Genomic DNA, 27210 nt, shown 5'->3' on the forward strand with positions numbered 1-27210 from the left:
CGCCGGACTAGGCGGCATCTGCCGAGACAATGGGAGCGGGAGCCGGACAGGAGGCGGGGCCCGGGGCGGGGCCCGGCCAATGATGGTAAGGAGCCGGCCTCAGGGGCGGGGTCAAGGGAGAAATTAAGCCAATGTACTGGGGAAGCTCGGCAGCGGGGCGGGACTCGGCAGGACTAAGGAGGCTGGGGGAAGGGCGTGGCCTTCCTCGGAGGCGTGGCTATTTGGTTCGCAAGGCGGGGCCTGGGTGGAACCCAGCCTGTGGCAGTTGAGAAGCCAGATTAAAGGAGCTCTTACTAGTGCAGTGTGAAGCCCGGCCAATGGAGGGAGAACTTGGGGGCAGAGGAGCGGGGCTGGGGCGGGGCCGGGAGGAGCCGAGTTAAAGCAGGTGGCCAGCGCGCCGGAGCCCACGTGACACGGCGGCACGCTGGAGAGCTCGAGGCCGCACGAGGCTGCCGGAGCGCCGTGACTGGAACGTGGTGAGCACGAGCTCGCACACGCCCAAGCCTCGCGACAATTTGCCCGCCCTGAGACGAGCCGTTGGGCTCGCGCCTGCGCACCGCACGCCCCGCGCCTTCCCGCGTTTTTCTGGATTCTTCTGCCACCAGGAGGGAAGCGGCGGGCTCCCGTGCCGGACTGTGGGGCTGGCGGGAGGAGGGTGACCACAGAGACCCGAGGGACCCGCGGTGGTGACTTTTCCTCAACGCTGCTCGGTCAGAAGTCGCGGTTCCGGGTTCAGACAGTGAGGCTCCTCTTTGACCCAGGCGGTCGCCCTTCCCCGCACTCTGGCCCTGAGAGAGGACTCTCCCTTTTCCATATCCTCCTCCACAGAGGCCAGGAATCCCAGACCCAGAGGCTGATAGTCGCTCTCCTGAGCGGTTAGACGGCTCCTCCGCCCAAATAGCGTAGCCCAGCGTTGAGTAGAGATCCCCTCTTCTGGAAAAAAAAAAAAAAAAAGGAGAATGTGAGCTTTCCGTGACTCCTTCAGCGTTTCCGGCCTGGTTCTGATGGCGCCTCTAGCCCCATATCGTTAAGCGCGTCGCAGTCGGGTCCTTGAGGAGTCCTGTTCTAGCCTTGTAGAAATGGAAGTCTAGGTGCTTCTGTGGGGGGGGGAGTTGTTGTTTCTCGTTTTAAGCTGCCCTGGTGTGTGCCTTCCTCGGTGCTTGGGGAGTGACTCCAAACCGGAGGTTGGCGTTGGGGCCGTGGTGTCTTTAACGCCCTGATGCCTCAGGTTGGGACTGTCTCCGTCTTTTTTTTTTCAGTTGAGGTAATAGGTGATTTACAGTGTTGTGCTAGTCTCTGCTGTACAGCAGAGTGACTCAGTTATACACACATACGTTTTAAAAAATATTCTTTTCTATTATGGTTTATCCCAGGAGAAACCATAAAAGCTGTGTTTTTCTTCTTTTTTAATTTGACGTGTAGTTGACCTACAATGTGTTCTCCATCTTTTTTTTTGTGGGTCCCCCACTCCCGGAGTTCCAAAGCATTTCCCTTGGAAACAAGGGGGGTCGTCGGGGCTGCGGATGGAGACGTGGTGGGGCAGGAAGCCTTCCCCCTTTCTCTCTCCCGCAGTTGGACCACCATGGCCACCCTGTGGTCGTCGTCCTCCCAGCTCCATGGCTCCTCCTCCCCGAGCAGCGGGTCCTCCCCGCTGCGCAGAGCGATGGGGACTGGGCCGAGGAGCCTGTCTGCGTCTTCTAGTTCGTCTGTCGCTGTGCCCCGCGATGACAGGGACTCGGACCAGACATCGGAGGGGTGAGTGGGGTTGGTGAGACATCGTTGCATTGTCCGCAGCTTTTCCCGTTTTCATTTAACAGACGGGTAAAGTGGCAACACGTGTGTGACTATGCGAAGCCAGGAGATGCTATACTGGTTCAGAACAGGCTGGGTTTCGGCTGTCCTACGTGTTGGAGGCGTCAGGAGTAATCCATCGTGTTCTGAATGCATCATCCAACTTGTCTGAACCTTTCTTGAACACTTTTGTATGTTCACGGACAGCCTCTGGTGGGGGCCTACAGATGGGGGGAAGGAAAAAGAGTTCTTTATTTGGTGCCTGAAAACTAGTGTATAATTTTTAGCTGGTGTCCTGTAGTTCTTTTGTTTGGGGTTTTATAAACAGGTCCTTATCTGTTAGCATTTATGAGCTTATTCTGTGAAGATTGTATGAGTATGTCTTGGGTTTTAAAAAAATCTTTCCAGGAAAAGATTAATCAAGGTCCGATTTATCCCCTGGTAATTTTTTTGTGTGGTATAGTTGATATACAATATTATATAAGTTTCAGGTGTACCACATAATGATTCACAATTTTTAAAGGTTATACTTCAGTTATAAGAATATCCCATGGTAATTTTAATTGGTCTCTTCTGAATCATTTCTATTTGTCAGTGCTGCTGTTTGGCACCAGGTTATATCTATTTTGTAAATTTAACCCTAATCAACAAGACGTGAATTTGTTTTCAAGGGGTAAAATTTAACACCAGGCACACATTAATCTCTGGTTTGTGTATTAGTAATACATGACTTCCTGAGCCATTTTTCTCTACTCAGCAGTGATCCCCTCACTGCTTACGCGAATATCTTTTTCTTTATGTGAATATCTTTTGATTCTCTTATTCAGAGAGGATATTAAGAAAGGGTTGTCCTTCACCTACCTCAGTTCTTCATTCTTCATCTCCAATGCTTTATTCAAGTGAAAGGTTTCCCTTAAGACATTGTCCCTACTTCCTGGCAACAGTAAGCTCATCTCTTCTTAAAATCTGAATATATTTTTCTCATGGAGAGGGGTGTAAAGTTAGAGATAAAAAGAAACTATAATTCATTTACCCTTTTATATATAGGGACTAGGGTGTTGTATCTAAGCAGAACCACACTTCCTCATAGGGATGGTGAATCTTTGTCAGCTGGTGAAGGCAGTGACTTCGAAGACAACTTGAGACGAAATGTAAAGAAGAGAGCAGCAAAACGACCACTCAGAACAACCCCAGTGAGTCAGTTTTGTTTTGTTTTTGAAGCTGGTCTGGGAAGCAGCAAAAGAAAACCTAGAAGAGGTCAGCTGATATGCTTGATGAAAAGACAAGGCTTACAAAGTGTTAAGGGACAGAAGTAGGAAGAAGGCAGATTTTGAAAAGCAAAGAATAAGAGAAGAGGGTATTAGGGAATAGAAGAACAGGAATGGGGCTTAGGGACTTTTAAAAGGACAAGAGGCTAGAATTAATAAAGTTTACAATATAAAAATCAGTTATTTCTAATCTGAGTCAGTAACTCAAACTCTGCTGTGGAATTGGCAGCTTAAGCCTACCTGTGTGATGAGACCGAGCGTTAATGTCACTTTCACTTTTTAAAGATATTCGTGATCTCTTTACGCTTACTAGGTGGCAAAACGTCCGAAGAAGGAGTCCCAAATGGTACGTGCTCATGGTCAGAAAGAGCCACCAGCCAGTGATCTCTTTGCTGCTGTGAAAGCTGCCAAAAGTGACATGCAGGTAAAACAGAGTGTCTCACCTCTGTTTCTTGATACCATCTCACCCCTTGTTGGGTGGAAAGATAAGTACAAGTGCCTACAAACTTGATTTAATGTAGACATTTTAGTGAACGTAACCTGTATCAGGAAAGGCAGATAAGACCACAGAGTGAATCCTTGGAGTGATTGATGTAAGGGGGATCTTACATGAGAGGGAATGTTCCTTTCCTAATAGTATCACAGAACAGGATAGATTTTGCCTTGATTGATTGATGGAGGAGACAAGGAACGGCACTGGATAATGTAGAGAAGAAGCTTGGATTTTGGTGGCAACTTGTTCACCCTTGTCACTTTTTAGCTCCACTTTGACAGTTATACCTAATTTTTTTTCCTTCCCCACATATCTTTTTTGTATTCTTACGTTTCTTTTTCAATAATTTTATTGTAATTCTATTACCATCTAAAAACATGTAAGGCATATATGCAATTAAAAATTTTTTTCAGTGATCACCCAGGCCTCTAGCCCCAGCTCAAGAAATGAAACCTTAATGGTGCTGTAGAGACCCTTGTGTATCTTCCCTCCACCTTACTCCCCCAGTTCCCTCACCACCCAGAGATAACTAGTAGAATGAATTTTCTGTTAACCATTCCCTTGTCTTTCATTATAATTTTATCACCAATGAATGTGTTTTCCTTAATTTAAGTGAGTGAGTCGTTCTTTAGTTTTCTGTGACTTAAGTTATTTCAGTTGTTTGAGATTGACCCTTATTGATGTATAGTGTGGATTTTTATAGTTTTTAGAAAAATTAAAATTTTTCAAACATACGGAGTTTTTCTATTTTTGTTACTGGTTTCTATGTGTTGGAATTCTTTGGGGCCTGGGTTGAAGATGGGTTGTTAAGAGAGGAAACCTACGTTTGCTTCTGGTGGTTGAGTGAGGACACTCCAGAGTCACTTTAAATTAAATTATCTGATTGAGGTTATTTTGGTTGTAGAGGTAATGTGGATCTGGACTGTAAATCCAGATATGGGAACTGGCTTATGGTTTTGAATTCTCAAGGGACAGTTCGTTTTTCCCTCTATCCCACACTAAGGTCATAACAAGCTAGTTTTCTTGCTGTCCCCATCTTACCTATAGGTTTATTTCTCATTCTTGCTTTCAAGAGGGTGTGACTCTTTGCAGGAGCCTCCTTTTGGACTACTCTTTTTGGAAGCCCTTTAGGCTCTATCTCCTATGCTCTACATTCCATGCAGCCATCTGGACAGAAAGTTAGTTTCCTAACTTTCTGTCTGTAGTCAAGAGGCCCCTCAGCAAAAGTCAGCTTGCTTATCTCTCAGAACTGCTACCTTCACTTCATTTTTGGCTTTTATGGAATTTTACCTTTCATTCTGTTTAGCAATACATTTTAAAAGATGTTTTAATATTTTAATCAGAAGTTTAGATGCTTCATTTAGAAAGCTTATACAGAATTTCTAGTCTGTCATGTTGCCAGAAATAGAAATCATCTACATTATTTTCCTAGTCTTTGGTAGATGAGTGGCTGGATAGCTACAAGCAAGACCAGGATGCAGGATTCCTGGAGCTTATTAACTTTTTCATCCGATCATGTGGATGTAAAGGTGAGGAAACTCCTACCCTTTTCTAATCCCCAGCCTTTGCTCCTATATTGTAAAACTTTTCCTCCTTTTATATGTGTAGGATTAGGCATTTCCTAAATAAATGGAGAGGGAAAAGCATAAGAAAAATTTCACTTATTTAACTAGTGCCGACTACATTGTTGATTGGTAAGTAGGGAAGAGATCCAGTAAGGAAATGTATTGGCTTGGAGACAAGACCCTTTGGAGAAAAATAAATAATCATGCTAATGTGATTGTATGATGTTTACAAATTTGGAAATGGACCATCAGACTTTTACTCTTCCTTTCTCTAAATGAAATAATCTTTTATTTTCTTATTCCTTATTTCTCAGCCACTTCATCGCATATTTCTCCACTGAAGCTGTGGGGCCCCAGGTCCCCAGAGGCCATGACCTAACTTTAGTCTTATAAGACTGCAGGTTGTATTATAAGAATCTGGAATAGTTTTCTTTGTTTTTTGATTGTTTGGAATATTATTTTTTTGTTTTGGTTTTTTTTTGTTTTTTCCATACGCGGGTCTCTCACTGTTGTGGCCTCTCCCGTTGCGGAGCACAGGCTCCGGACGCGCAGGCTCAGCGGCCATGGCTCACGGGCCCAGCCGCTCCGCGGCATATGGGATCCTCCCAGACCGGGGCACGAACCCGTATCCCCTGCATCGGCAGGCGGACTCTCAACCACTGCGCCACCAGGGAGGCCCTGGAATATTATTTTTAACCATAGTTTTCCACTGTTTGATTCCCTTGGGTTTTCTAGAGAGGTTGCCTTATAGCAGGTACTCAGTTAGATGGCAGCAGATTTATGACTAGGATTCAGGTCTTCTGATTCCCCACCTAAGCCCTTTTCAGTATATTTCCTAGCTCATCTTCAAATGTATATGTTAAATGGTCATGGTGTCCTGTTATTTGCCTTCTAAGTACCTCGTCTCCTCCATTCCTCAGGCACTGTGACCCCTGCAATGTTCAAGAAGATGTCCAACTCGGAGATCATCCAGCACCTAACAGAACAGTTTAATGAGGTGGAGGAAGACAGTCCAGGATCCTCTTGCCACTCTTTTTTCAAAATACAAGGCCCATTATCCTCTTCTTTCTGGTTCTGGGAAATAGGATAGCTTTTAGAAACAGGAGTTTAATCTCTTGAGAGCAAAAGGGACCTATACACGTTATCTGAATAGGCCTGTAGAGTTGAGAATGAGGTATAAGAGATACATTTTTACTATACTATTGGGTTTTGACATCCAGTCCCTGTGACTTCATAGACGTGGTAATAACTTTTCCATCCTTTTCATAAACTCTTTTATAGGACTCAGGAGACTATCCTCTGACAGCTCCAGGCCCATCCTGGAAGAAGTTCCAGGGCAGCTTCTGTGAATTTGTGAGGACGTTGGTCTATCGGTGCCAGTATAGCCTCCTCTATGATGGCTTCCCTATGGACAACCTCATCTCTCTGCTCACTGGCCTCTCAGACTCCCAAGTCCGTGCCTTCCGTCACACTAGCACCCTGGCTGGTAAGCAGTCACTTTTATTCTGTAAATGTTCTCTTGGGGGTTGGTAGAACTTTTCTCTGTTCTCCAATCCTGGATCTTCTTTCCTACCTGCATTCTAGCTCTTTACTAAAGGGTCATGCTTCTTTTATCCCAAACCTCCATCCAGTTTCTCATTAGTGGAATTGTAAAAAGGAGTGGATTACAGTGATAGTTTCCAGCCTTAACGTGTTTCTTATAGCTCACCACTGGGAATATGCTAAGCATTAAAGGAAGCCCAAAAGAGTTAGGGAGAGAAAAACTCCACTCCAGAACAGTGAGTCTTAGGATTTTAGGGTCACCCTGCTCTAGCTTTTCTTTTTCACTGACCTTTTTTTCCTTCTTTTTTGAACCTACCCTCCCTCCCTCTGACTTAAGTAATGATCTCGTTATCTTATTTGTACTGACTCAAAGCCATGAAGCTGATGACCTCCTTGGTAAGAGTTGCCCTTCAACTGAGTCTGCACAAGGACAACAATCAACGTCAGTATGAGGCTGAACGAAACAAGGGGCCAGGACAGAGAGCACCTGAGCGACTGGAGAGCCTGTTGGAGAAACGCAAAGAGGTGAGAAGTGTTCCCTGCCTCTTCCCTCCTCTCCTGGCTTCCATCACAGCTGCTGCAGCCCACCTTATCAGTCCCCAAGCTTCTCTCTGCTAAGGCGTAGTCCCCCAGGCAAGCTTTCAGATCATGAATGATGGAGTCTGGCAATAGTTTAATAGACCCCCTCGGGTCAGAGGTTATTGCATGCTCACTTTGTTTCTGGGATGTGGGCTCAATAGAGCATTTCTAGTTTAGAGTAAATTTTAGAGTTCTCTATAATTCCACTTTTGCTCAGTTTCCATTGTCTGCATTCATTATCACAGGTGTTTAAATGTTGTGCCTGCATCTTGTGCAGGGGGTTAAGCATTGATTTCTTGTGAAGTGTGCAGTATGTAGGTTACCACAGGAGTACTGAAGGCCAACCACTGATGCGGGAGGCCAAGTTTTCAAGGAATGGATGGGATCACTCCTGCGTTTAAATTCTGTTCCAGTTAGCTACTAGCTCCATGGCCTTATGTAATCTCTAAGCTTCAGTTTCATTTCCTTTAAAAAGGGGATAATTCTTTTTGTGAAGATTAAATGAGATGAATAAATTGCCTAGTTGGGCACATAGTAGGTACTTGCTTTGTTTCCTGTTAAACTTGAAGAAGACCACTGGAGGACATAAACCCCAACAAAATCTTTTGCACTGATTAAACCTTCAAACAGCTGTGTCTATCATGAGACTAACACTGATTTCCCCCTCATTCCCCCTAAGTATCTGAAACCTCCCCCAGCATGAGGTTGGCAGGACTCATCATGTGTAACTATGCCAGTTGACTGTTTTCCAGCTCTCACCAAAGATATCTTCCATGCTAAATCATTAGAGAAAGATCTATACTTTCCTGATTCTCTTTGTTCTTTTCACTGTCAGTATGTCTTAAACCTTATGTGTACTGAGTCTGTGTCAAATCTTAAATTATATACACTAGGGTGACTCCTATTATTTGGACCTCTCTGGGCTCTTGCTTCATCAGTTATCGTTCTGCTTTCTGTCTTTAATCTCTCCCTCCCCACTCTTTTCCTCTCTCCACTTATAAATGTATATAAGCCCTTGAATCTTCTTTCATTCTCCTCCATGAGCTACTCCATTTCTATCCTTCCTTTTAGTATTTCCTTACTTCCTTAATACCCAGCTGAATCCTTTCACTACCTAGCTTCCCATTTTTTTCTTTCAAGTTATTTTCAACAAACCAGTGACTTCTTAATCCCTATAGCCAGTGACATTTTTTCAGTCTCCCTTTTCGACTTACATAGAATTTGGTATTGATGACCCACTTTTCCTCCTTCCCTCCCTCTCTTTCCTTTTCCTTTAAGTATGAAAATTTTCAAACGTTCAGAAAAATAGATTACACTGGTAGAATGAACACCACATACAAATAATCGAGATTTAACTAGATTATTTAATTTAAATCTAGATTTAACTAGGTTTAAATCTAGTTTTAACTAATATTTCACTATATTTGCTTCATCTTTTTTTTTTTTTTTACTATTTTGTACTAAATTATGGGCATATTGGTATTTCAACCTAAAGACTTAAGTATGTCGTCTAAAAAACATGTTACTACATAATCCTAATACCATTTTCATACCCCAAAATATTAACAATGATTCCCTAATATTTTTTAATCCCAATTCGTATTTAAAATTTTCCACTTATCCCCAAAATACCTTTTTTTTTTTTTTTTTTTTTTTTGTGGTACGTGGGCCTCTCACTGTTGTGGTCTTTCCCATTGCGGAGCACAGGCTCCGGACACACAGGCTCAGCAGCCATGGCTCACGGACCCAGCCGCTCCGCGGCATGTGGGATCCTCCCGGACCGGGGCACGAACCCGTGTCCCCTGCATCGGCAGGCGGACTCTCAACCACTGCGCCACCAGGGAAGCCCCCCAGAATACCTTTTATATCTGGTTAATTCCAACCAGGATTTAATTAAGGACTATGCATTACATTTGATTGTTGTGTTTCTTAAGTCTCTTTTATTACAGAACCTCTGCTCCCCCCCCCCATTTTCCCCCAATATATTGATTTATTGAAGAGTTGGGGCAGTTGTCTTAAAGAATGTTCCCTTGCAATTCTGCTTCCTTGTTATCTGTTATTCATCTAATCTAGGTTTTCTCAACAATGGCATTTAGGGAGCTGTCCTGGCATTACAGGATGTTTAGCAGCATCTCTGGCCTCTATCCACTAGATGGCAGTAGTACCTTCCCAGGTTATGACAACCAAAAATGTCTACAGACATTGCTGAATGTCCCCTGGGAGCCACCAGTTGAGAACCACTGATATAATCTCTTCCTTCTCTTTTTTTGTTAGTTCCGCTTCTTTTTTCAAACAAACTGCATTTATTAAAAATTTTTTCCCAATTGTTGTTAGTCAAAAACATGTATAACTACCAGCTAGGGCCTCTAAATAGCCAAAGATAGTCAAAATAATGAGACACAGAAGGGATATTATTTTTTCCAAACACAAATCTCTGAGGCATTAGTTTGACTATATGGCTTCTTCCAGAATTAGAAGGTTTAACCTTTTTCTATTCTGATAACTTATTGGCTACATTTTCTTTTTCGCTGCTTTTGACTGATGAGTTTAATTACTTTCGTTTGCAAACTCCACCCTTCTCATCAACTTTGTATTTTAGATGTATCTATTGACTGCCTGATTTCACCGACCTATCCACTGTCACAAGTGGATGAGTAGGTGATATTCTTTTCCAAGGTATCTAATCCATAGAAAGAGAGAGAAAGTTAGAGGCCTGTAACTTTCATACCTTACTATAGATGTATATTTCTCATGTGGGGGAAAAAATGATTTTGGGGAGATCAAAGTATTATGAACATGTGGGAAATAAAGCCAAATGTCCTGAAAATTAAAAAAAAAAAATTAGAAGGTTTAAAAGGGAACAAAGGATACCAGAGGTTCAGACTGTGTCCTCTTATTAATAGGAAATAGGTGGATGTCATGCTTAGATTTTTGTGGCCTTATATTATTGGGGGACATGAGAGATTGACCTGTTACTCCCTGTCCTCCAGCTCCAAGAGCATCAAGAGGAGATTGAGGGAATGATGAATGCCCTCTTCAGGGGTGTCTTTGTACATCGGTACAGGTGAGTTACTGGGATCCTCTCATTGAAGTGGCTGGTCCTCAGTTATGGAGTCTGTAGAAGTGACAAGGTCTCCTCCTAACCCTGAGTTATCTGGTTAGTCCCACAGCTAGTGCAGCTGGGGCAGAAACTCTTAACAACAAATGTTCCAAATTAGGTTTAGTTTATCCCCGCCTACAAAGGATAATGTAAACTCTTCTGGGAGAGATGATAAGAGGGTAAGGCATTGCTGAGTATTCTTCTGCTCCAGCTTTGCCTGAGACCTCCCCTCCCCCATCTTCCTGGGGCTTGAGCCTTGAGAGGACAAGAGCAGAGAGCCAAAAGTCAGGGCCTTTCTGAGGGTGTACAGCTTGGCAAGCCTTTTCATAGCCCACTTCACTGTGCCTTACACTGTGCTAAAGGCAAGGGAGTTTTATACTGGGTAAAGAACTTTTTCCTCAGTATTTGTGTCTTACTCTTACCTAGATTTCAACCTCTGCCTTTCCTGAACCCTTCAGCTGATGTAATCTTTTCTTGAAGTGGAAGCAAAACAGACATGTGGATATATTGTACAACACAGGGAATATAGCTTATATTTTATAATAACTCTAAATATAACCTTTAAAAATTGTGAATCACTGTGTTGTACCTGAAACTTATATTGTATATCAACTGTACCTCAGTTAGAGACACACACACACACACACACACACACACACACGCGCAGTTTGGGCAACAGCTAAATTAAATTCCAAAATTGGTTTTTAAAAGGGGCATGGAGGATAAGTTCAACTATTTTATAGGTTGGTTACAGAAAGAAAGTGTTTACTTTTTTAAATATTCACATTGGGAGGAGGAAATGAAAGGCCTAGTACCTGGTGTTTAGTCAAGAAAATAGATTCTTCTGTGACAAAGAGATACCTGCTGGGATGGAAAGTGAGTTTGGAGAGAAGGTAATAAGGGTCAGTTTCTCTCTGTGCCTAGGGATGTCCTTCCTGAGATCCGTGCTATCTGCATTGAGGAGATTGGGTCTTGGATGCAAAGCTACAGTACCTCTTTCCTCACTGACAGCTATTTAAAATATATTGGCTGGACCCTGCATGATAAGGTGAGAGTTGAGTCAGTCCTCTTCCCTTCCCTAGGATGCTTCAGCTTTTCCTGGTACTGCCACTTAGGTGTTTCTCTAGTGGTCAGTGATCAACTCATCAAGACACTGAACCTCGAAACTCCCCCAGTATTTGGGAGGGTAGGATAAGTTAAGAGAGAGAAAGATATATATAGGAGATTAAATGCCTCAAAACCACAGTCGAGTGGAGAAAGACTTTCCCTATGGAAAGGCAAGAAAGTTATTGACAGGGTGGTAATGCAAATGCTAGGGTGGTAGCCAAAGGATCCTTTTAATCATGATTGCTAAATCCTGCTGTGATCCTTTTGGATTTTAGGTGAGAAGACAGCTGTTCATTGTCTCTGAGACATCTCAGAGTCCTCGATGCAGAGGACACCCAGGCCCAGAATGAGTAATCTGAGAGGGAAGTATGGAGGCCCAGTGGGGGTGAGTAGAGGAAGAGTCAGCCACATTTCCCTTCTCCTCAGTAGCATCGAGAAGTCCGTCTGAAGTGCTTGAAGGCTCTAAAAGGGCTGTACGGCAACCGAGACTGGACTGCACGCCTGGAGCTCTTTACCAGCCGCTTTAAGGTAAAATCGGGGCAGTGTTCCTGTGCTTGGCTCTGTCTGTGGTTCCCATTTCCCCACCTCATTTATCCATGTCTATTATTTTTATATATCCATAGATATCCCAGTGTCTGCTTCTACACCGTGTCTTTAGGAATCCCTCAGATTCTAAGAAAGCGGTGTTTTGGGATGGATACAATGAGCTATTGAGCAATGTTCTCCTTTTTACAGGACCGGTTGGTTTCCATGGTCATGGACCGAGAGTATGACGTGGCAGTGGAGGCCGTCAGGTTACTAACACTTATCCTTAAGTGAGTCCTGGGAAGTTGGGAGGCAAGCATCTCAGACTTACCTTTTCAGCATCAGACAGGCCCTTCCAGAGTCCTATCCCTCCACGGATCGTAGGTTGACTCTTGTTCATATACAGGTTGAAAGACAGAGGTCACTCCCGAGTTACAGGATCTTCAGGGGGCAAATTTCCTATCTTCTCTAACTCTTCATATCCCTCTGTTTTCCACTCTTCCATTTGGAAGTTCTTTGTGAGTTAATCCTTGTTGGTTTTCCCTTTTTGTTTCTAGCCTTAGTTGTGCTAGAGGATGACATTCATATCCACCTGCTTGTTCTGCTTTTCTCCTGGCAGGAACATGGAAGGGGTGCTGACAGAGGCAGACTGTGAGAGCATCTACCCTGTTGTGTATGCCTCTAACAGAGCCCTGGCCTCTGCTGTAGGGGAGTTTCTGTACTGGAAGTGAGTGGGCCTCTTTTCGTTTGTTCCTTTAACACCATCATCTGTTGTTTTCTCTCCATCATCTGCTGGTGCTCTTTCTAAGGGCTCCTCATACCTATAAAGTCTCCCTTGGTGTCTCCTTCCCTTCTCAACGCCTTGGGGCTTTCCTTAGCTCTGCGCCTCTTTTTCCTTTAATCCTCTCCTTGGACTGTTTCTTCCTTCCATGGTAACTGTTGCACTGCTTACTTCCTTCCGTGCTATGCCCTTTCCCTGTGTCCCCTCTACCAGGCTCTTCTACCCTGAGTGTGAGACAAGAACGGTGGGTGAGAGAGAGCGACGCCGAAGTCCACGCTCCCAGAGGACTTTCTTCCACCTTCTGCTGTCCTTTTTTGTGGAGAGTGAGGTGACGTATGGAAAGGAGCTGTTGGGCTCTCATGCGTAAGACCTTCAGGTAGAGAAGGATGGAAGCTGGCACTGCAGGAAGGAGAGAAATGGTTCATTAGTAGCCAATTCCTAGAGTTTTAACATGTGGCTTCAGTAACTTAACATCTGTCTTCTTTCACAGCTCCATTACCACGCTGCATACTTAGTAGACAGCCTGTGGGACTGTGCGGGGCCTCAGCTGAAGGACTGGGAGAGTCTAACAAGCCTGCTGCTGGAGAAGGACCAGAGTGTGTGCCACCTGGTAGCCAGGGGAGGGGAGCTCTCATCTCCTAGTAGGAAACCAGGAGAGATTTCTATCCTGACTTGTGAAAGGCATAGGTGTCATGGGTGGTGGGGCGGTGGGGTCCTTGGAGATGGAGGGTGGCCACCCTGTGATTCTGTTTTCCATCCTCCCGCCACCTCAGACCTGGGCGACGTACAGGAGAGCACACTGACAGAAATCCTTGTGTCCAGTGTCCGGCAAGCTTCCGAGGGTCACCCGCCTGTGGGGCGGGTCACGGTGAGGAAGGTATGGCACGAGGGGCAGGGTAGGTTGGTTAGCAATATTAAATCCAGGCAGGTATTGTCCGTCCTAATCCTCAAGTCTTAGGTTCAGGTGCTCCTTCCTCTGCCCCTCAAAGAATTCCATTTCCAGAGAAAGAAACTGAAGGGAGCTGCTGAGTTTTCCTTCCTGGGAAGATAAGATTATTAGGCAGAGGAATACATGTACACACACTTTTACCCCCACCCCCAAATGATTGTAATTCCAGGGCTTAACCCCCAAAGAACGTAAGATCCAAGCCGACGACAAGGTGAAGCTGACTGAGCACCTCATCCCCCTGCTCCCCCAGCTCCTGGCCAAGGTAGAGGGGCCCCACTGCTCAGCCTCTGGGAATGAGCGGGTGGAAGGAACTGGCCTCCAGATTAGCAGTATAGCAGGTAATAAGTAGGCTTCCCTCTCAATCACCACAGTTCTCAGCTGATGCAGAGAAGGTTGCTCCCCTGCTGCAGCTTCTCAACTACTTTGACCTCAACATCTACTGCACCAGGCGCTTGGAGAAAGTGAGGAGAGAGGAGGACACATTCCCTATACTTTGCTACTTTCGTCCTAGGGCCAAAGCTTCTACTGCCAGTATCCGGTTTTTCTCAAGAACCTGGATTCTAGAAAAACCAATAACTCTCCGTTTCTGAGGCATCTTATCCTTGAAGTTTAAAGCTTTCGACCCTGTTTCTTTTCTCCCCACCTCTAGACCCCTCCGGAGGAGTTGTCCTCCCCCCCACCCACAGCACGGTCTTCTCCCACCTTTTTCTCTCTCAGCACCTGGAGCTGCTCCTGCAGCAGCTCCAAGAGGTGGTGGTGAAGCATGCGGAACCAGCAGTGCTTGAGGCTGGTGCTCATGCCCTCTATCTGCTCTGTAATCCGGAGTTCACGTTCTTCAGCCGGGTGGACTTTGCCCGCAGCCAACTTGTGGATCTGCTAACTGACCGCTTCCAGCAGGAGCTTGAAGAGCAGCTGCAGGTTGGAAGTGGGGCTGCATGACGGGACACCCCAGACTTGTGTGGGAGAGGCCCCAAGCCGGGGGTGTGGATCTGAGTTCTTGGGAAAATCCCACTGTGGACCTTCTTTCTTCCTCAGTCGTCGTTCCTAGATGAGGATGAGGTGTACAGTCTGGCAGCCACCCTGAAGCGCCTCTCTGCCTTCTACAAGTGAGCAGCTCCCCTCCTGCTCCCTCTTCTGTTTCTACCGCTGTCTGGGGGGTTGATTCCTCTCATTCTCTTCCAGTGTAACGTTTTTCTCTCCCCGCCCCCCAAAGTGCCCATGACCTAACCCGCTGGGAGCTCTATGAGCCCTGCTACCGACTCCTCCAGAAGGCTGTGGACACAGGAGAGGTTCCTCACCAGGCAAGTAGACAAGTTGGAGACGTGGAGGCAGGAGAGGAGTTTTAAGGGCCGTGTTCTAGGTGGCCACCTCACACGCAGTTCGAGTCCCAGGGCTGTGGAGCAGATGAGAGAGAGAGATGTTGATCATGTGTGTCGTTCCCTCCATCCCAATCTTGGAAGTTGAATGTACTTTCCAGCACCTGAAAACAGCCATTCTCTCTTGTTTCTGGGGAGTCAAGGATAATATTGAGGGGGTCTAGGAGACTTTAAATAAATTAGGGGGAGGTGGCATTCCTACTCAGGATAGAATCCTCTGAAGACTTCCAGAATCAGTTTTTTTCTACCGGAAAAGGAACTGGGTCTCTCCTAATCTCATTTTCTCTCTTCTTGTCTGCTTTTTTCTTTTTTCCCCCCTTTTTGTGTATCTGCCTGTCTGTCTCTCTCTCCCTACCTGCCCCTTATTCCTGACCCTCATTTTGTAACATTTGGTTGTTACAGGTGATCCTACCAGCCTTGACTCTTGTCTATTTTTCCATTCTCTGGACACTAACCCACGTTTCTGAATCAGGTGCTTCCCAGGTGAATATGGGTCTGAGTAGGGGGAACGGGAATGGAGGAGTCCATGTCTTCCTTCATTTCTCCCCGCTGAAGCCATTGTCTCCACAGAAGCAGCTGTTGAGTTTGAAGGGCAGGATGGTGGCCTTCTGTGAACTCTGCCAGAACTGCCTCTCAGATGTGGATCCTGAGATTCAGGAACAGGTGAGCGATTTCTCAAGTGAGCGTATGTCAGAACGTGAGTCATCCCCCCCACCCCGACCCTGTGGTCTGAGGAAACCCCGTTCTAAGGGGAAATTGGCAAAGTAATTTCTGTCTTGCTCAATATTCTGTCCTTTTTAAGCATTCTTTTTTTTCTCTGACAGGCTTTTGTATTGTTAAGTGATCTGCTGCTCATCTTCGGCCCTCAGATGATTGTCGGGGGACGAGAGTTCCTTAGGCCCCTTGTCTTTATTCCTGAAGCCACTCTCCAGTCTGAGCTGGCCAGCTTCCTCATGGACCACGTCTTCATCCAGCCTGGAGGACTGGGCAGTGGTACAGGGGCTCTATACCTGGGGCTCAGGCATATAGGGCAGGAGGTCTGAATCTGTGATTCTGATGTTTCCATTCTGCACTTGATGTGAACCAGGTCATTCCCAGGAGGATCATTTACAGATAGAGCAGCTGCACCAGCGGCGCCGCCTCCTGGCTGGGTTCTGCAAGCTGGTGCTTTATGGGGTGCTGGAGATGGACGCAGCCTCGGATGTTTTCAAACACTACAACAAGGTACAGCAGGGCGCCAAGCTGAGCACGGCCATGGCTGCAGATGCTGTGGCACTACAGAAAGGAAGGTTGGGGAGATGATGGTATCAGGCTTAAAAGGAGAAGCAGGGGGAAAGGCCAACAGTTAAGAATAAAGGGACAAAGAAAAGAGACTTAGTAGTAAATAGTTAGTGGAGAAAAAACTGTTAGGAGGAAGAAATTCATTGGAGAGAAAGCATCTTATTCTTCTTGTCCAGACTTTTTTGTTTTTTTTTTTGCGGTACGCGGGCCTCTCACTGTTGTGGCCTCTCCCGCTGCGGAGCACAGGCTCCGGACACGCAGGCTCAGCGGCCATGGCTCACGGGCCCAGCCGCTCCGCGGCATGTGGGATCCTCCCAGACCGGGGCACAAACCCGTGTCCCCTGCATCGGCAGGTGGACTCTCAACCACTGCGCCACCAGGGAAGCCCCAAGACTTTTTTTTTTTATGTGAATCTAGTCTATGGAATGGGGTAATGTAGGAAAGGGAAATAAGAATGGAAGAGGGTTCAATCCTCACAAGGTACCTAGATATATACCTCATTTCCTCAATCCACCATTGTGTTGATTTCTCTTTATTGAGTACGTACTATCCCAGGCACTAAGGACACCTCAGTGAACAAAATAGTCAACGGCTCCTCCTTCCTGGAGCTTCTCTTCTAGTGGGGAGAGACAAATAGCAAAGGCTTCGGTGCTGGATGACACTGGGCTCTGGCAGGCTTACTATTCTTCTTCTCCAAGAAATGGGCTCAGGGCAGACTTTCTTCCCTTATTTGCCTAAACTGATTTATTTGGGGCTTTGTACCTGTTGGTTAGAGGTGTGGTCTAGTTTGAGTTGCTTTATGCTTAGGTTCACATTTCCCTACCTAAGGCTGTTTCGGAAGGAGATACGGTTAGGGCTGTGAAGAAAGAAACTAAACAAATAGTTTTTTCCTGTGGTCAAACAGTATCTTCTCCACTTCTTTTCCATCAGTTCTACAATGACTATGGTGACATTATCAAGGAAACGTTAACTAGAGCAAGGCAGATTGACCGAAGTCACTGTTCCCGCATCCTGCTGCTGAGCCTCAAGCAGGTACACCCTTCTGCCTCCAGTGCCTCAGACCTGACGTGCCCTCCCTGCAGCCCACCCACAGCCGTCTAGAACATGAGATCCTTCAGAGCAGGAAGTTTCTGATTTACTTTGGCTTTTATTCCACATGACAGTCACCTTCACAGTTAGTAGAGCCATAAAAAGTATTTTTTTAACTGTGGGCAGTTTCCACCCCAACCCCATAGAAACTCCACGTCAGTTAGGACATGGGAGCACCAACAATAAAGTGATAGGGAATTCCTAATTCTTTTTCTAGTCTGTTCTCTCTCAACCCCTTCAGTTACTACAGACATTTTTATTGTTACAGAGCAGGGTGAAGCCTCTCTCTGTTGCAAGGGGGTCAGGAATAGGGTCAGTGTCCTAGGAGGAAAGAAAGAGTAAAAATAGCAGATGGTGTCCCAAGCCCTTTCGGATTTCTGGGCAGAGAAGGGAATGCTATACTTCCTTGTTTCTATCTTGTTCCTCCCTTTCCCAAATGTGCCATGTCTCCTGGACACAGTTATACACAGAACTGCTGCAGGAACAGGGGCCCCAGGGCCTGAATGAGCTTCCAGCCTTCATCGAGATGAGGGACCTGGCCAGGAGGTTTGCCTTGAGCTTTGGACCCCAGCAGCTACAGAACCGTGACCTTGTGGTCATGCTACACAAGTAAGGAAGTATTGGTTGGAAAGCAAGGTACTTGAATCTTCCTAAGAGGGCTGAGCCAGAGGCTGGGTACAGGGAGGGCTGGGAGTGAGGTCTCAGAGGGGGGAGGGTAAGCATGCCGAGGAGTCGCAGTAGAGTTGGTGAGCGGGTATCCTTTGGAGACAGGCTGGGTCCAGGGGAAGAAGCACTTGGACAGGATGCCTCAGCCCTGGGAGGGAAGTGGGAAGGGACTATCTTCCTAAAATGATTTTGCTCAACCAAGGGAAGGCATCAGGTTCTCCTTGTCTGAGCTTCCTCCAGCTGGCTCCTCCAGTCAGCCCCCAAATCTGGCATTCCTGGAGCTCCTTTCAGAGTTCTCCCCCCGACTCTTCCATCAGGACAAGCAGCTGCTGTAAGTTAGGGCGTGGGTGGATAAAGATGGGTGTTAGAGAAGAAGGGTGTGGTGAGGGCCTGTGACCACTTCAGCCTCTCCATCCCACCCCTTTCTTAGACTGTCCTACCTGGAAAAGTGTCTGCAGCGTGTCTCCCAGGCACCTGGCCATCCCTGGGGTCCAGTCACCACCTACTGCCAGTCCCTCAGCCCTGTAGAGAGTACAGCAGAGGCCAACCCTCAGGGCTACCCCCGCTCCAAGAAGAGGCGCATTGAAGGTAAAGTGCTGTGAGTGCAGGTATCAGGGTGCCCAGTGCTACTTCCTTGATCGCCACTACCTAGATAAGCAGCATATTGGCTTTTGCCTCCTTCAAACTCTTGTGTTTGGTCAAATAAGTATTTCATTGATCACCTACTATCATTAAGGGTACTCATTTTCTTCAAGGTTTATCTAGCCAACTAAAAACAGCGAACTTCTGTGAAAAATTACATAGAAACTAATCATAAAACCAGAGATTGAACTAAGAAATCTGTACATTTACGATTCTTCTCTGTGACATTTTGTTATTTTCCAATTTTTAAAGCTTTTTGTATAACCTTCATGATTTTTTAATCTTCAGATCACTACCTGTCTTATAATTTACCTGTTTTTTCTTTAAACCGATTTTCTTTTTTTTTTATAAATATAGTCTCATCTTCAGTGGTAATATCCTAGAAAGCACAAGTTTGAGGTGTGTGTTTGTGCTTTTTAGGGTACATTTTATTATTATTTTATTATTATTATTATTATTTTTTTGCGGTACGCGGGCCTCTCACTGTTGTGGCCTCTCCTGTTGCGGAGCACAGGCTCCGGACACGCAGGCTCAGTGGCCATGGCTCACGGGCCCAGCCGCTCCGCGGCATGTGGGATCTTCCCAGACCGGGCCACGAACCCGTGTCCCCTGCATCGGCAGGCGGACTCTCAACCACTGCACCACCAGGGAAGCCCTAGTGTACATTTTAAAATATTAGTAGTCATTTGCCATTCTCCCCATTCCCCCAGCCTAGGCAGTATAACTAATCTACTTCCTGTCTCTGGGTTTGCCTATTCTTAGACATTTTGTATAAATGGAATCATATGGTATGTGGCCTTGTGTGCTTCTTTTACTAAGCATCATGTTTTCAAGGTTCATCCATGCTTAGCATTTATCAGTACCTCATAACTTTTCATGACCAAATAACATTCCATTTGAGTGGATATGCCATATTTTATTTATCCATTCATCAGTTAATTGACATTTAGGTTGTTTCCACTTTCTGATTGTTAGGCATAATGCTGCTGTGAACATTCATGTGTAGGTTTTTGTGTGGATGTAGGTTTTCACTTCTCTTGAGATATACCTAAGAACTGAAATTGCTGGATCATACGGTAACTCTATGTGTAACTTTACGAGGAACTACCAAATTGTTTTCCAAAGTGCCTACATCATTTTACAATCCCAACAGCAATGTACAAGGGCCCCAGTTTCTCTACATTCATGCCAACACTTGTTATTGTCTTTTTTATTTTATCCATCTCCTAGTGGCTGTGAATTGGTATCTCATTCATTGTAGTTTAAATTTGCATTTCCCTAAGGACTAATGCTGTTGAGCATCTTTTCACATGCTTATTGGCTATTTGTATATCTTCTTCAAAGAAATGTCTGTTCAAATCCTTTGCTCATTTAAAAATTGGGTTGTCCTTTTCTTGTTGAGTTCTTTACATATTTTAGACAAAAGTCTCTTATCAGATGTATGGTACAGAAAAATTTTCTTCCATTCTGTGGGTTGTCTTTTAATTTTCTTGATGGTGTCCTTTGAAATACAGAAGTTCTTAATTTTGGTGAAATTCAACTTATCTATTTTTTTGGTTGCTTGTGCTTTTGATGTCTTAAGCTATTGCCTAAAGTCACAAAGATTTATTCCTGTGTTTTCTTCTAAGAGTTTTCTAGTTACAGCTAATACCTTTAGGTCTGTGATCCATTTTGAGTTAATTTTTGTGTGTGTTGTGAGGTAGGTTATGAATTCCTTTTAATGTCTTCTGTATACCACCTAAGGACATACTATATGCAAGATACTGTGTTAGGTGTTTTAGAGGCCATGAAGGATTCTCAAGTGGCTTACCATCTAATAGAAAAGAAAGAAAATACATTTATAGAAAATCTAATTTATGAAGTCACCAGTAAGTAATAAATTCCCAGGGATTTGACAGATGAATGCTATAGAATTCAGGGAAGGAAGGAATCATTTTAAGTTTAGTTGATCTATGAAGGCTTTATCAAGAAGATGGGATTTATGCTGGATCTTGAAAAATGGGTAAGATTTACATAAGTTGAACAGAGGAGGAGTGAGTATCATGGGCTAGCAGAAGAGCACAAGCAGAACATAGAAAGGTAAGAGTTTGCCAAAGCACATAGATGTGTAGATTGGTTTGCCTAAAACAGAGTTTGTAAAGGTAGGAGAAAACTGAAAAGATCGGTTCCATTGTTCATTCAGCAGACACTTACTGAGCACCTTGTGCTCAGTTGTGCTGGGAATAATGCAGTGAACTTTCTTTCGAACAGTGTCAGATAGTGATGCATGCTGTGGAAGAGGATGGGGAAATACTGGTGAGGTGGGGATTGCAGTCTGTATACAAAGAGTGATCGGGGAAGGCCTTGGAGAGAACATGAATGCAGGGGAGAAAACTGAAGGAAGTGAAAGAGGGGGTGCCTTGTGTATATCAGAATAGCAGACTAGAGGGTGCAGCCGGTCCAGAGGCCATGGTGGGAATGTCTCTGGCACGTTCAAGGAACAGCAGAGAAGGCCGGTATAGCTGAGTGGAGACTGTGTAGGATATGAGACCAAAGAGGTCGTAGGAGTCCAGAGCATACAAGCCAGAATAAAGACTCCAGCTTTTACTCAGAGTGAGATGGGTAAACATTGGAGGATTTGAGCACAGGAGTGACAGGATTTGCCTTAAATTTTAAGGGGTTCCTTCTGGCTGCTGTGTTGAGAACTGACCAAAGGAGAGGCAGGGGTTGAAGCCAAGGAACTGGTGAGGAGGCTGCTGTGGGGGCCCAGACAGGAGATGAGAGTGCGTGAGCCAGGGAAGCAGTGGACATGGTGAGAAGCAGCCAGATTCTGGGCATACTTCCAAGATATCACTAATAGGACTTCATAATAAGAAAGAATGTAAGATGTAAGAAAGAAAGGAGTTGAGGATGACTCCAAGGATTTTGGCCTAATAATTGGAAGGATGGAGTTGATAGCAACTGAGATGGGGAAGGCTGTGAGTGAGAAATGAGACCAGGGCTTTGGTATGAGCCATGTTACTACAGGTGGAGATGTTGGACAGACAGGAATCTGGAGTGAGGCGGGCAGGCAGACTTGAGATAGATGTGGGAGTTGGTACTTAAAGTCATGAACCTGAATGGCTAAGGAAGCCAGTGAAGATGAAGATAGAGAGAGGTCCCAGGGCTTAATCCGTGGACATTACACCAGTGATAATAGGTTGGAGAGATTAGGAGTCACGTGGGGGCCCAAGGTTTATTCTCTGGGAACACAGCTCACGGACGTGTCTCTTCCCTGTTTCGGTAGCCCTCTGCTTAAACCAGAAGCAGCTCACTCTCCGGTTGCCGGTTTCAGTGTACAAACAAGGCTGTGGGGAGAGAGGATAATGGGGGTATGAACATTTACAGTTGACAAATACTAATATGGATTTGACTTATGTTTTAAAAATAACATTACCTAGGTTTTCTAAGACATTTTGGGGTTCTTTCTCCTCCTCTGCCTTTCTAGAGCTCTGCAGGAGAGAGTTCTTAATATTTTGAGCCCCAGGTCTTCCATTTACCGTTCATATTAGAACTGTGCTGACATTGCAGTTATCTCATTTTTTCTGGCTTCTAAAAAATCCAGTCTCCCATTTTTCTGTTTCTCCTTAACCCTCATGTTTCCTCCCTCATTTCAGGCCATACTAAGCTTTTTCTCACTACAGAAATCTTGAATGAATAGGATTTCAGATGTCTTCATTGATTAATTGAGACCTCTCAATCTTAAGGACTCCAACCCTCTCTCACATTCATGTTTGTATGTTACTGTTTATCTGTGGAATGTATGTCTCTTTCCTTCTTGTTTTCTAAGCTGTGTAATGAGCTTTTCTTGGACAAGTCCTTGGTACAATTCTGTAAACCCTACTTTTTATAGTACATAGGGCTGTACTTGTTTTTAGTCGTGTCGTAATGAGACCATCTAGATTTTCCATTCCCTTCTTTTATAACTTTTCCTTACCAAATTCTGAGCAGGTCTTGAAAAACTAAAAGTGTCTGTGGTGGTACCTGGTCTACAGTTAACATGTGCCTCTGCTGCTTTGCAGGCCCCTCCAGGCGGCACAGAGAGGACATCTCTGCATCACAGGAGGAAAGCCTACAGCTGAACAGTATCCCACCCACACCCACCCTCACCTCAACGGCTGTGAAAAGTAGGCAGCCCCTGGGGGGATTGGAAGAGATGGAAGAAGGCAGCGGCTCAGAATTGGCATTTACCCAAAGGTGCGCCCCCAGGAGAGCCCGGCTGTGATGTCCCAGTTTGGTCTCGTCATTTCTGTTGTGTTGTTCCCTCCCACAGCGCCCCTCGTTCTCGGATTCTTCTCCAGTCCTTTCCCCTTTCTTTAGCTTTACATTTTCTCTTTTTCCCTCCACTCTTGAGCTTTTTACTGGCTTTCATGCTGGCCACTTTACCTCCTCTTTTTACCTTTATTTTTAATCCTTGTCACTGATCCACCTTCATTCCCAACAGCCAGCCCCTTTTAGGTGCCCAGAGGTTAAGGTCCTCGAGTCCACAGCATTTCCAGACTCCACTCAACTCTTTGGGTCCTGGTCTGGGCAACCGGCTGACCCGGTGAGTTTTTCTCATCATCTTCTGTCTTCACTTCAGATGTCATCCATTGTGAGGGGATTCTTTCCTTCTTGTTGCTTCTATGCTTGTGCTTTGTGGACTTGTTTTAACCACAGAACACTTCCTTCCAGTGTAACGTGGAACCCTAGTATATAAAACAGATATAAGTAGAGCTGCTTTGATTGAAGCTGGTGTGGGACTCTGGAGCCCTGGTCTGCTTACTAAGCCCACCCTGTTCCCCTGGGGTGCCTCTGAGAAGCTCTCAGCGGTCCTTGAAAACCTCTACTCTTTGCCACTGTTTCCAGGCTCAGCCTGATGGAAGAGGATGAAGAAGAATTAGAAATTCAGAATGACTCAAGTGAAGAGTGGCAAGGTACAGGCAAGGTGAGTGGATCCAACAGTCCCTTGTCCCTCTAGAACTGGAAGCAGATGTGAGGGAGAGAAACTATTGTGATTCTCCTCTCTCCTGATGATGCCTTGTCCTTGGAAGCTGCCCAAGACGTTTTGAAAGAATCATAGGCAAAGGAGGAAGGGTTTGTAAGTTGCTGTTGACTTTGCTTGGACTTTAAGGAAATAGGGGGAAAAAATTTTAAATACCAAAAAGGACTGAAATAGCACTCCCACACTCTCAACCCCCTTATAGGTATTTTGCCTCTTAATCTCCTAAGAATTAAAGGGAGTCCTAGGGCTAGATAGAGATGGAAGGTCACCCAGTCCAACCTTGCAGCCCGTTCAGCAAGTCTCTTCGTAACACACGCACACAGGCACAGCCGACCTTCCTTCCTCTCTCCTTAGAGGGCTGCCCCAGTCCCTCTTCCTCCAGTCACTCCATTTGCTACCCTTGCCCGCCTGCTTCCTCAGGAGGATATGCTGCCAGTTCAGTAGGAAAAGCATGGAATTCGAGTGAGGAGACCTAAAAGTCTTCCGTTTTACCACTTTAGCAAGTTAGCTCCTTAACCCCTCTCAACCCCATCATCTTTAAAATGGACCTTTTACACAAAATACGAAGTGAAGGAGCCTTATAAACAAAAAAGGATTGTGTGTCTGCTGCTGTTCTGCTCCCTTCTCTGCTCTTTGAAGGTGGAGAAAGGACACAGTAGAAGAGGGGAGTGGAGGTCTTGTGCTCAAAGGGAAAACCAGATAACATGTTCAACCCAGAGACTAGACAGCAAGGCCTCTATGAGTCTTTCCTAAAGTCCCCTCAGGAAGAACCCCATTCTCTCGTTCCAAAGCTGAACAAATTTAAGGGTCTCAGTTGGCAGACCGGGAGAAGAAGCACTTCTCTGATGACTCTGACGCTGCTGCCCACTCTGACTGCTCCTCTTCCCTCCCTGGCTGCTTCAGGGACCTACCCCAGCCTTCAAGCTTGTCACAAGAGACTGGAAAGGGACCTTTTGTTGTTATTTGCAGGTGATGGGAGTGGGGAGGGACCTTTCTGATTTTTGATCCCATTCTCTCTAGCAGTCTTCCCCCAGTGAGCACGGGCTGGACCTCTTAGATTCTGCAGAGCTGAACACTGAGGTGAGCGTCCCCAAAACAGACTGTGGAAGGCAGGGTAAGAGGAGTTGTGCATCCTTGGGAGATGCTGGCAGGTAGCACATGTGCCTGTCAAGTAGGTGGAAAGAAAGGCCACAGCCCCTGGCCTGCTGTCTCAGCTGCCTTGGGGCTTCAGGAGTATCCTGGGGGAGGGGTGGTACAGGAGGAGAATGAGAGTTGTCCTCTGGAGGACCTTGCAGTCTTCTCTTTGCCCTTTGGTCTGTTGTTAGGTCTCTGTATCTTACTTTCATCTTTCTCATTGTAGGACTTCTGACATGACCCTACGTCCCTCCCCATCTCCACTCCCCACCTCTACGACATGACCACTTGGAAAAGGCCAATGAGAAACGGAGCGAAAGGAATCATTATTTCCCCACCCCTGGTCTCTGAGGGGAAGGAGAGGTGGGCTGTGCCTTTCTAACCTGACCTTTCTCTGGTGCTGCTAGGATAGAGCAGTCATAAGCCCCCTGTCCTTCCTGGTGCACCATGGCTCTGTCCCTCTGTTTGAGCAGAGTGCCTATTTTCTGCTGTTTGCAGGGGTGGGAGCTTCACCTCAGTATTGGAGAGGGGCACTGCCTGTGTTGAAGCCCATTAGTTTTTCTGTATTTTAGGAATGTCTTTCCTAGCCTCTTTTGTGCCTTGCTGATTTAGCTCAATAAACATGTTTGAGTCAATTCCAGGTTGTGGCTTGAGAGACTGTTAAACTGATGGAGGTCAGGTTCTTTCCTGGAGTCCTACGCAGCTCTGCCTAGCCCTGTGGTCCCATGTACAGGTGCACTGCACCCCTACACACACACGCGCGTGCACGCAGACACACAAACACACACCCCCCCCACCCCACCCCCACTAGGTGCTTTGTACGCTGGCTTTTAGGGATGTATTGCTTAGTAAGTGGGAGACTGGCTGCCTTTGAGTAGTTTATCTAGTGGAGACAGTTTAGGCTGAAGAGGGAAGGTAAGAGTAGCATCCTGATCGGCTGAAGGGTGGACCTACCCGTCTCACCTCCACTGAGACCAGGCCAGTCCACATATCTTGGCAGCCTTCACTCAAGGGTTCTTTCCAGGGATAATTTCATGCCCTCATCCCAGAGACACCTGTCATAGTTTGAACTTTTATAGAACCTCAGTATCTGAGAGTTGGGAAGAAACTTAGAAGTTATTCTGAATGACTAGCCCCAAATCCTCAACACCACCGTCTCCTTCATCCTTTCCTTCCCTAGCTAGTTCCTCACCAAGTCCTGGCAGGTTGTTCTTCAGAATGTCTCTGATCTCTCTCTTCTCTCAGTGCTTGCTATCATCTCTCACCCAGACTGCCACAAAATAGCCTCTGGATGCTGGACTCCTTGAAACTCTGACTTGTTCTTGTTCTGCTTCCTGGAACAGCACAGCGCCTCTTTTCTCTCCTTTCCCTCTGACAAGCAATCAAATACATGAAAACACTGTCGTCTCTTTCTGCTTTCACTGTTTCCTTCTGTGGTTTAAGGAACTCTTCAGGCTCTCCTTTTAAATACGACTTCGAGTTCTTCCCTATCCTGGGCATCTGCTGTAATTTCAAGTTCTCACTGTGTGGTGTCCCAGGCTGGACACAGTCATCCAGCTAGTCTAGGGGTTTCTGCAGGAGGATCCATGATTTCCTGTGATTAGGTCACTCAGCCAAACAAGCTCATTTCTTCCTCCTTCACCCTCCCTCCCTGCCAAATAAAAGCTAGAAGTTGGGTTTGTGAGTCTCATTTTAGAAAGGTAGCCTACCAGTGCCCTGGGGATCTTTAGCCTGTATTCAGTGGAACAGTTCCAGAGAGCGGAGCTTTTCTGTGGGGTCTGGGAGCAGAGTGGGAAAACTAAGGTAAAGATATAGAGATAGAGGTCACTAGGGATCCAGGAGGGGGAAGAGGAGTCCCAAGTTATTTAAATGCCTGCCAAGCTGGTACTTCACAAGATCAGAAGAGAAAGTTGGAAGCTCTGTAAATGTGGAGATCTTTATGCAGCTGACAGACCAGCGTGGTAGATTGATCCCCAGCCTTAGAATCTGTGCAAGTTTTATAACATGTTCCCCAAATTCTTTGCCACTCTTAATATATTGAGAGTTTGGGTCTAAGTCCTTTCCCCTTGAATATGGGCTCTGTAAGTGCTAGATTAACAGAATATGGTGGAGTGATGCTGGGCCAGTTTCCAAGCCCAGACCTTGAAGAAACTGGCAGCTTCCACGTCCTGTTTCTTAAGACGTTTACTCTTGGCACCCAAGAACCATGCTGTGAGAAAGCCCAAGCAGCCACATGGAAAGGCAACATGTAGGTGTCCCTCCAGCAGACCTAGCTGAGCTCCCAGCCTGTGTTGAGCATCAGCCACAAGATGTGGTTCAG

The 27210-nt window shown here is 45.8% G+C and overlaps 1 protein-coding gene across 7 annotated transcripts; it reads left to right on the forward strand.

The window, feature by feature from the left end:
* The first annotated feature begins 280 nt into the window (after nucleotides 1-280).
* STAG3 (STAG3 cohesin complex component) lies at nucleotides 281-25483 on the forward strand. 7 transcript variants are annotated; one of them, XM_082645441.1, is made up of 33 exons: nucleotides 281-476; nucleotides 1573-1755; nucleotides 2882-2984; nucleotides 3373-3483; nucleotides 4985-5081; nucleotides 6038-6114; nucleotides 6399-6603; nucleotides 7033-7184; nucleotides 10229-10302; nucleotides 11263-11386; nucleotides 11875-11973; nucleotides 12181-12260; nucleotides 12590-12697; nucleotides 12965-13079; nucleotides 13242-13628; nucleotides 13870-13962; nucleotides 14072-14161; nucleotides 14418-14618; nucleotides 14736-14806; nucleotides 14914-15001; nucleotides 15479-15559; nucleotides 15647-15739; nucleotides 15901-16069; nucleotides 16164-16300; nucleotides 17288-17389; nucleotides 17907-18055; nucleotides 18315-18443; nucleotides 18543-18700; nucleotides 22795-22969; nucleotides 23217-23318; nucleotides 23621-23699; nucleotides 24777-24836; nucleotides 25117-25483. In XM_082645441.1, exons 2-33 carry the CDS (start codon nucleotides 1583-1585, stop codon nucleotides 25123-25125), a joined length of 3891 nt encoding a protein of 1296 aa, XP_082501567.1. In that variant the 5' UTR covers nucleotides 281-476; nucleotides 1573-1582; the 3' UTR covers nucleotides 25126-25483. The 7 variants fall into 7 exon arrangements, with proteins under 7 accessions (XP_082501567.1, XP_082501568.1, XP_082501569.1 ...); XM_082645442.1 differs by having other exon boundaries at nucleotides 281-462; XM_082645443.1 differs by lacking the exon at nucleotides 281-476 and adding an exon at nucleotides 598-739.
* The last annotated feature ends 1727 nt before the right edge of the window (nucleotides 25484-27210 follow it).

This window comes from Mesoplodon mirus, assembly GCF_964341445.2.
Source record: "Mesoplodon mirus genome assembly, chromosome: 15".
NCBI lineage: Eukaryota > Metazoa > Chordata > Mammalia > Artiodactyla > Ziphiidae > Mesoplodon > Mesoplodon mirus.

Bases quoted from the DNA above. Each gene is read 5' to 3' on its own strand.
- STAG3 (XM_082645440.1), top strand. From the start codon at position 1,433: ATGTGTTCTCCATCTTTTTTTTTGTGGGTCCCCCACTCCCGGAGTTCC. The intron at 6,115-6,398 runs GTGGAGGAAGAC...ACTCTTTTATAG, and splicing joins TAACAGAACAGTTTAATGAG to GACTCAGGAGACTATCCTCT. The intron at 16,301-17,287 runs GTACAGCAGGGC...CTTTTCCATCAG, and splicing joins TTTTCAAACACTACAACAAG to TTCTACAATGACTATGGTGA.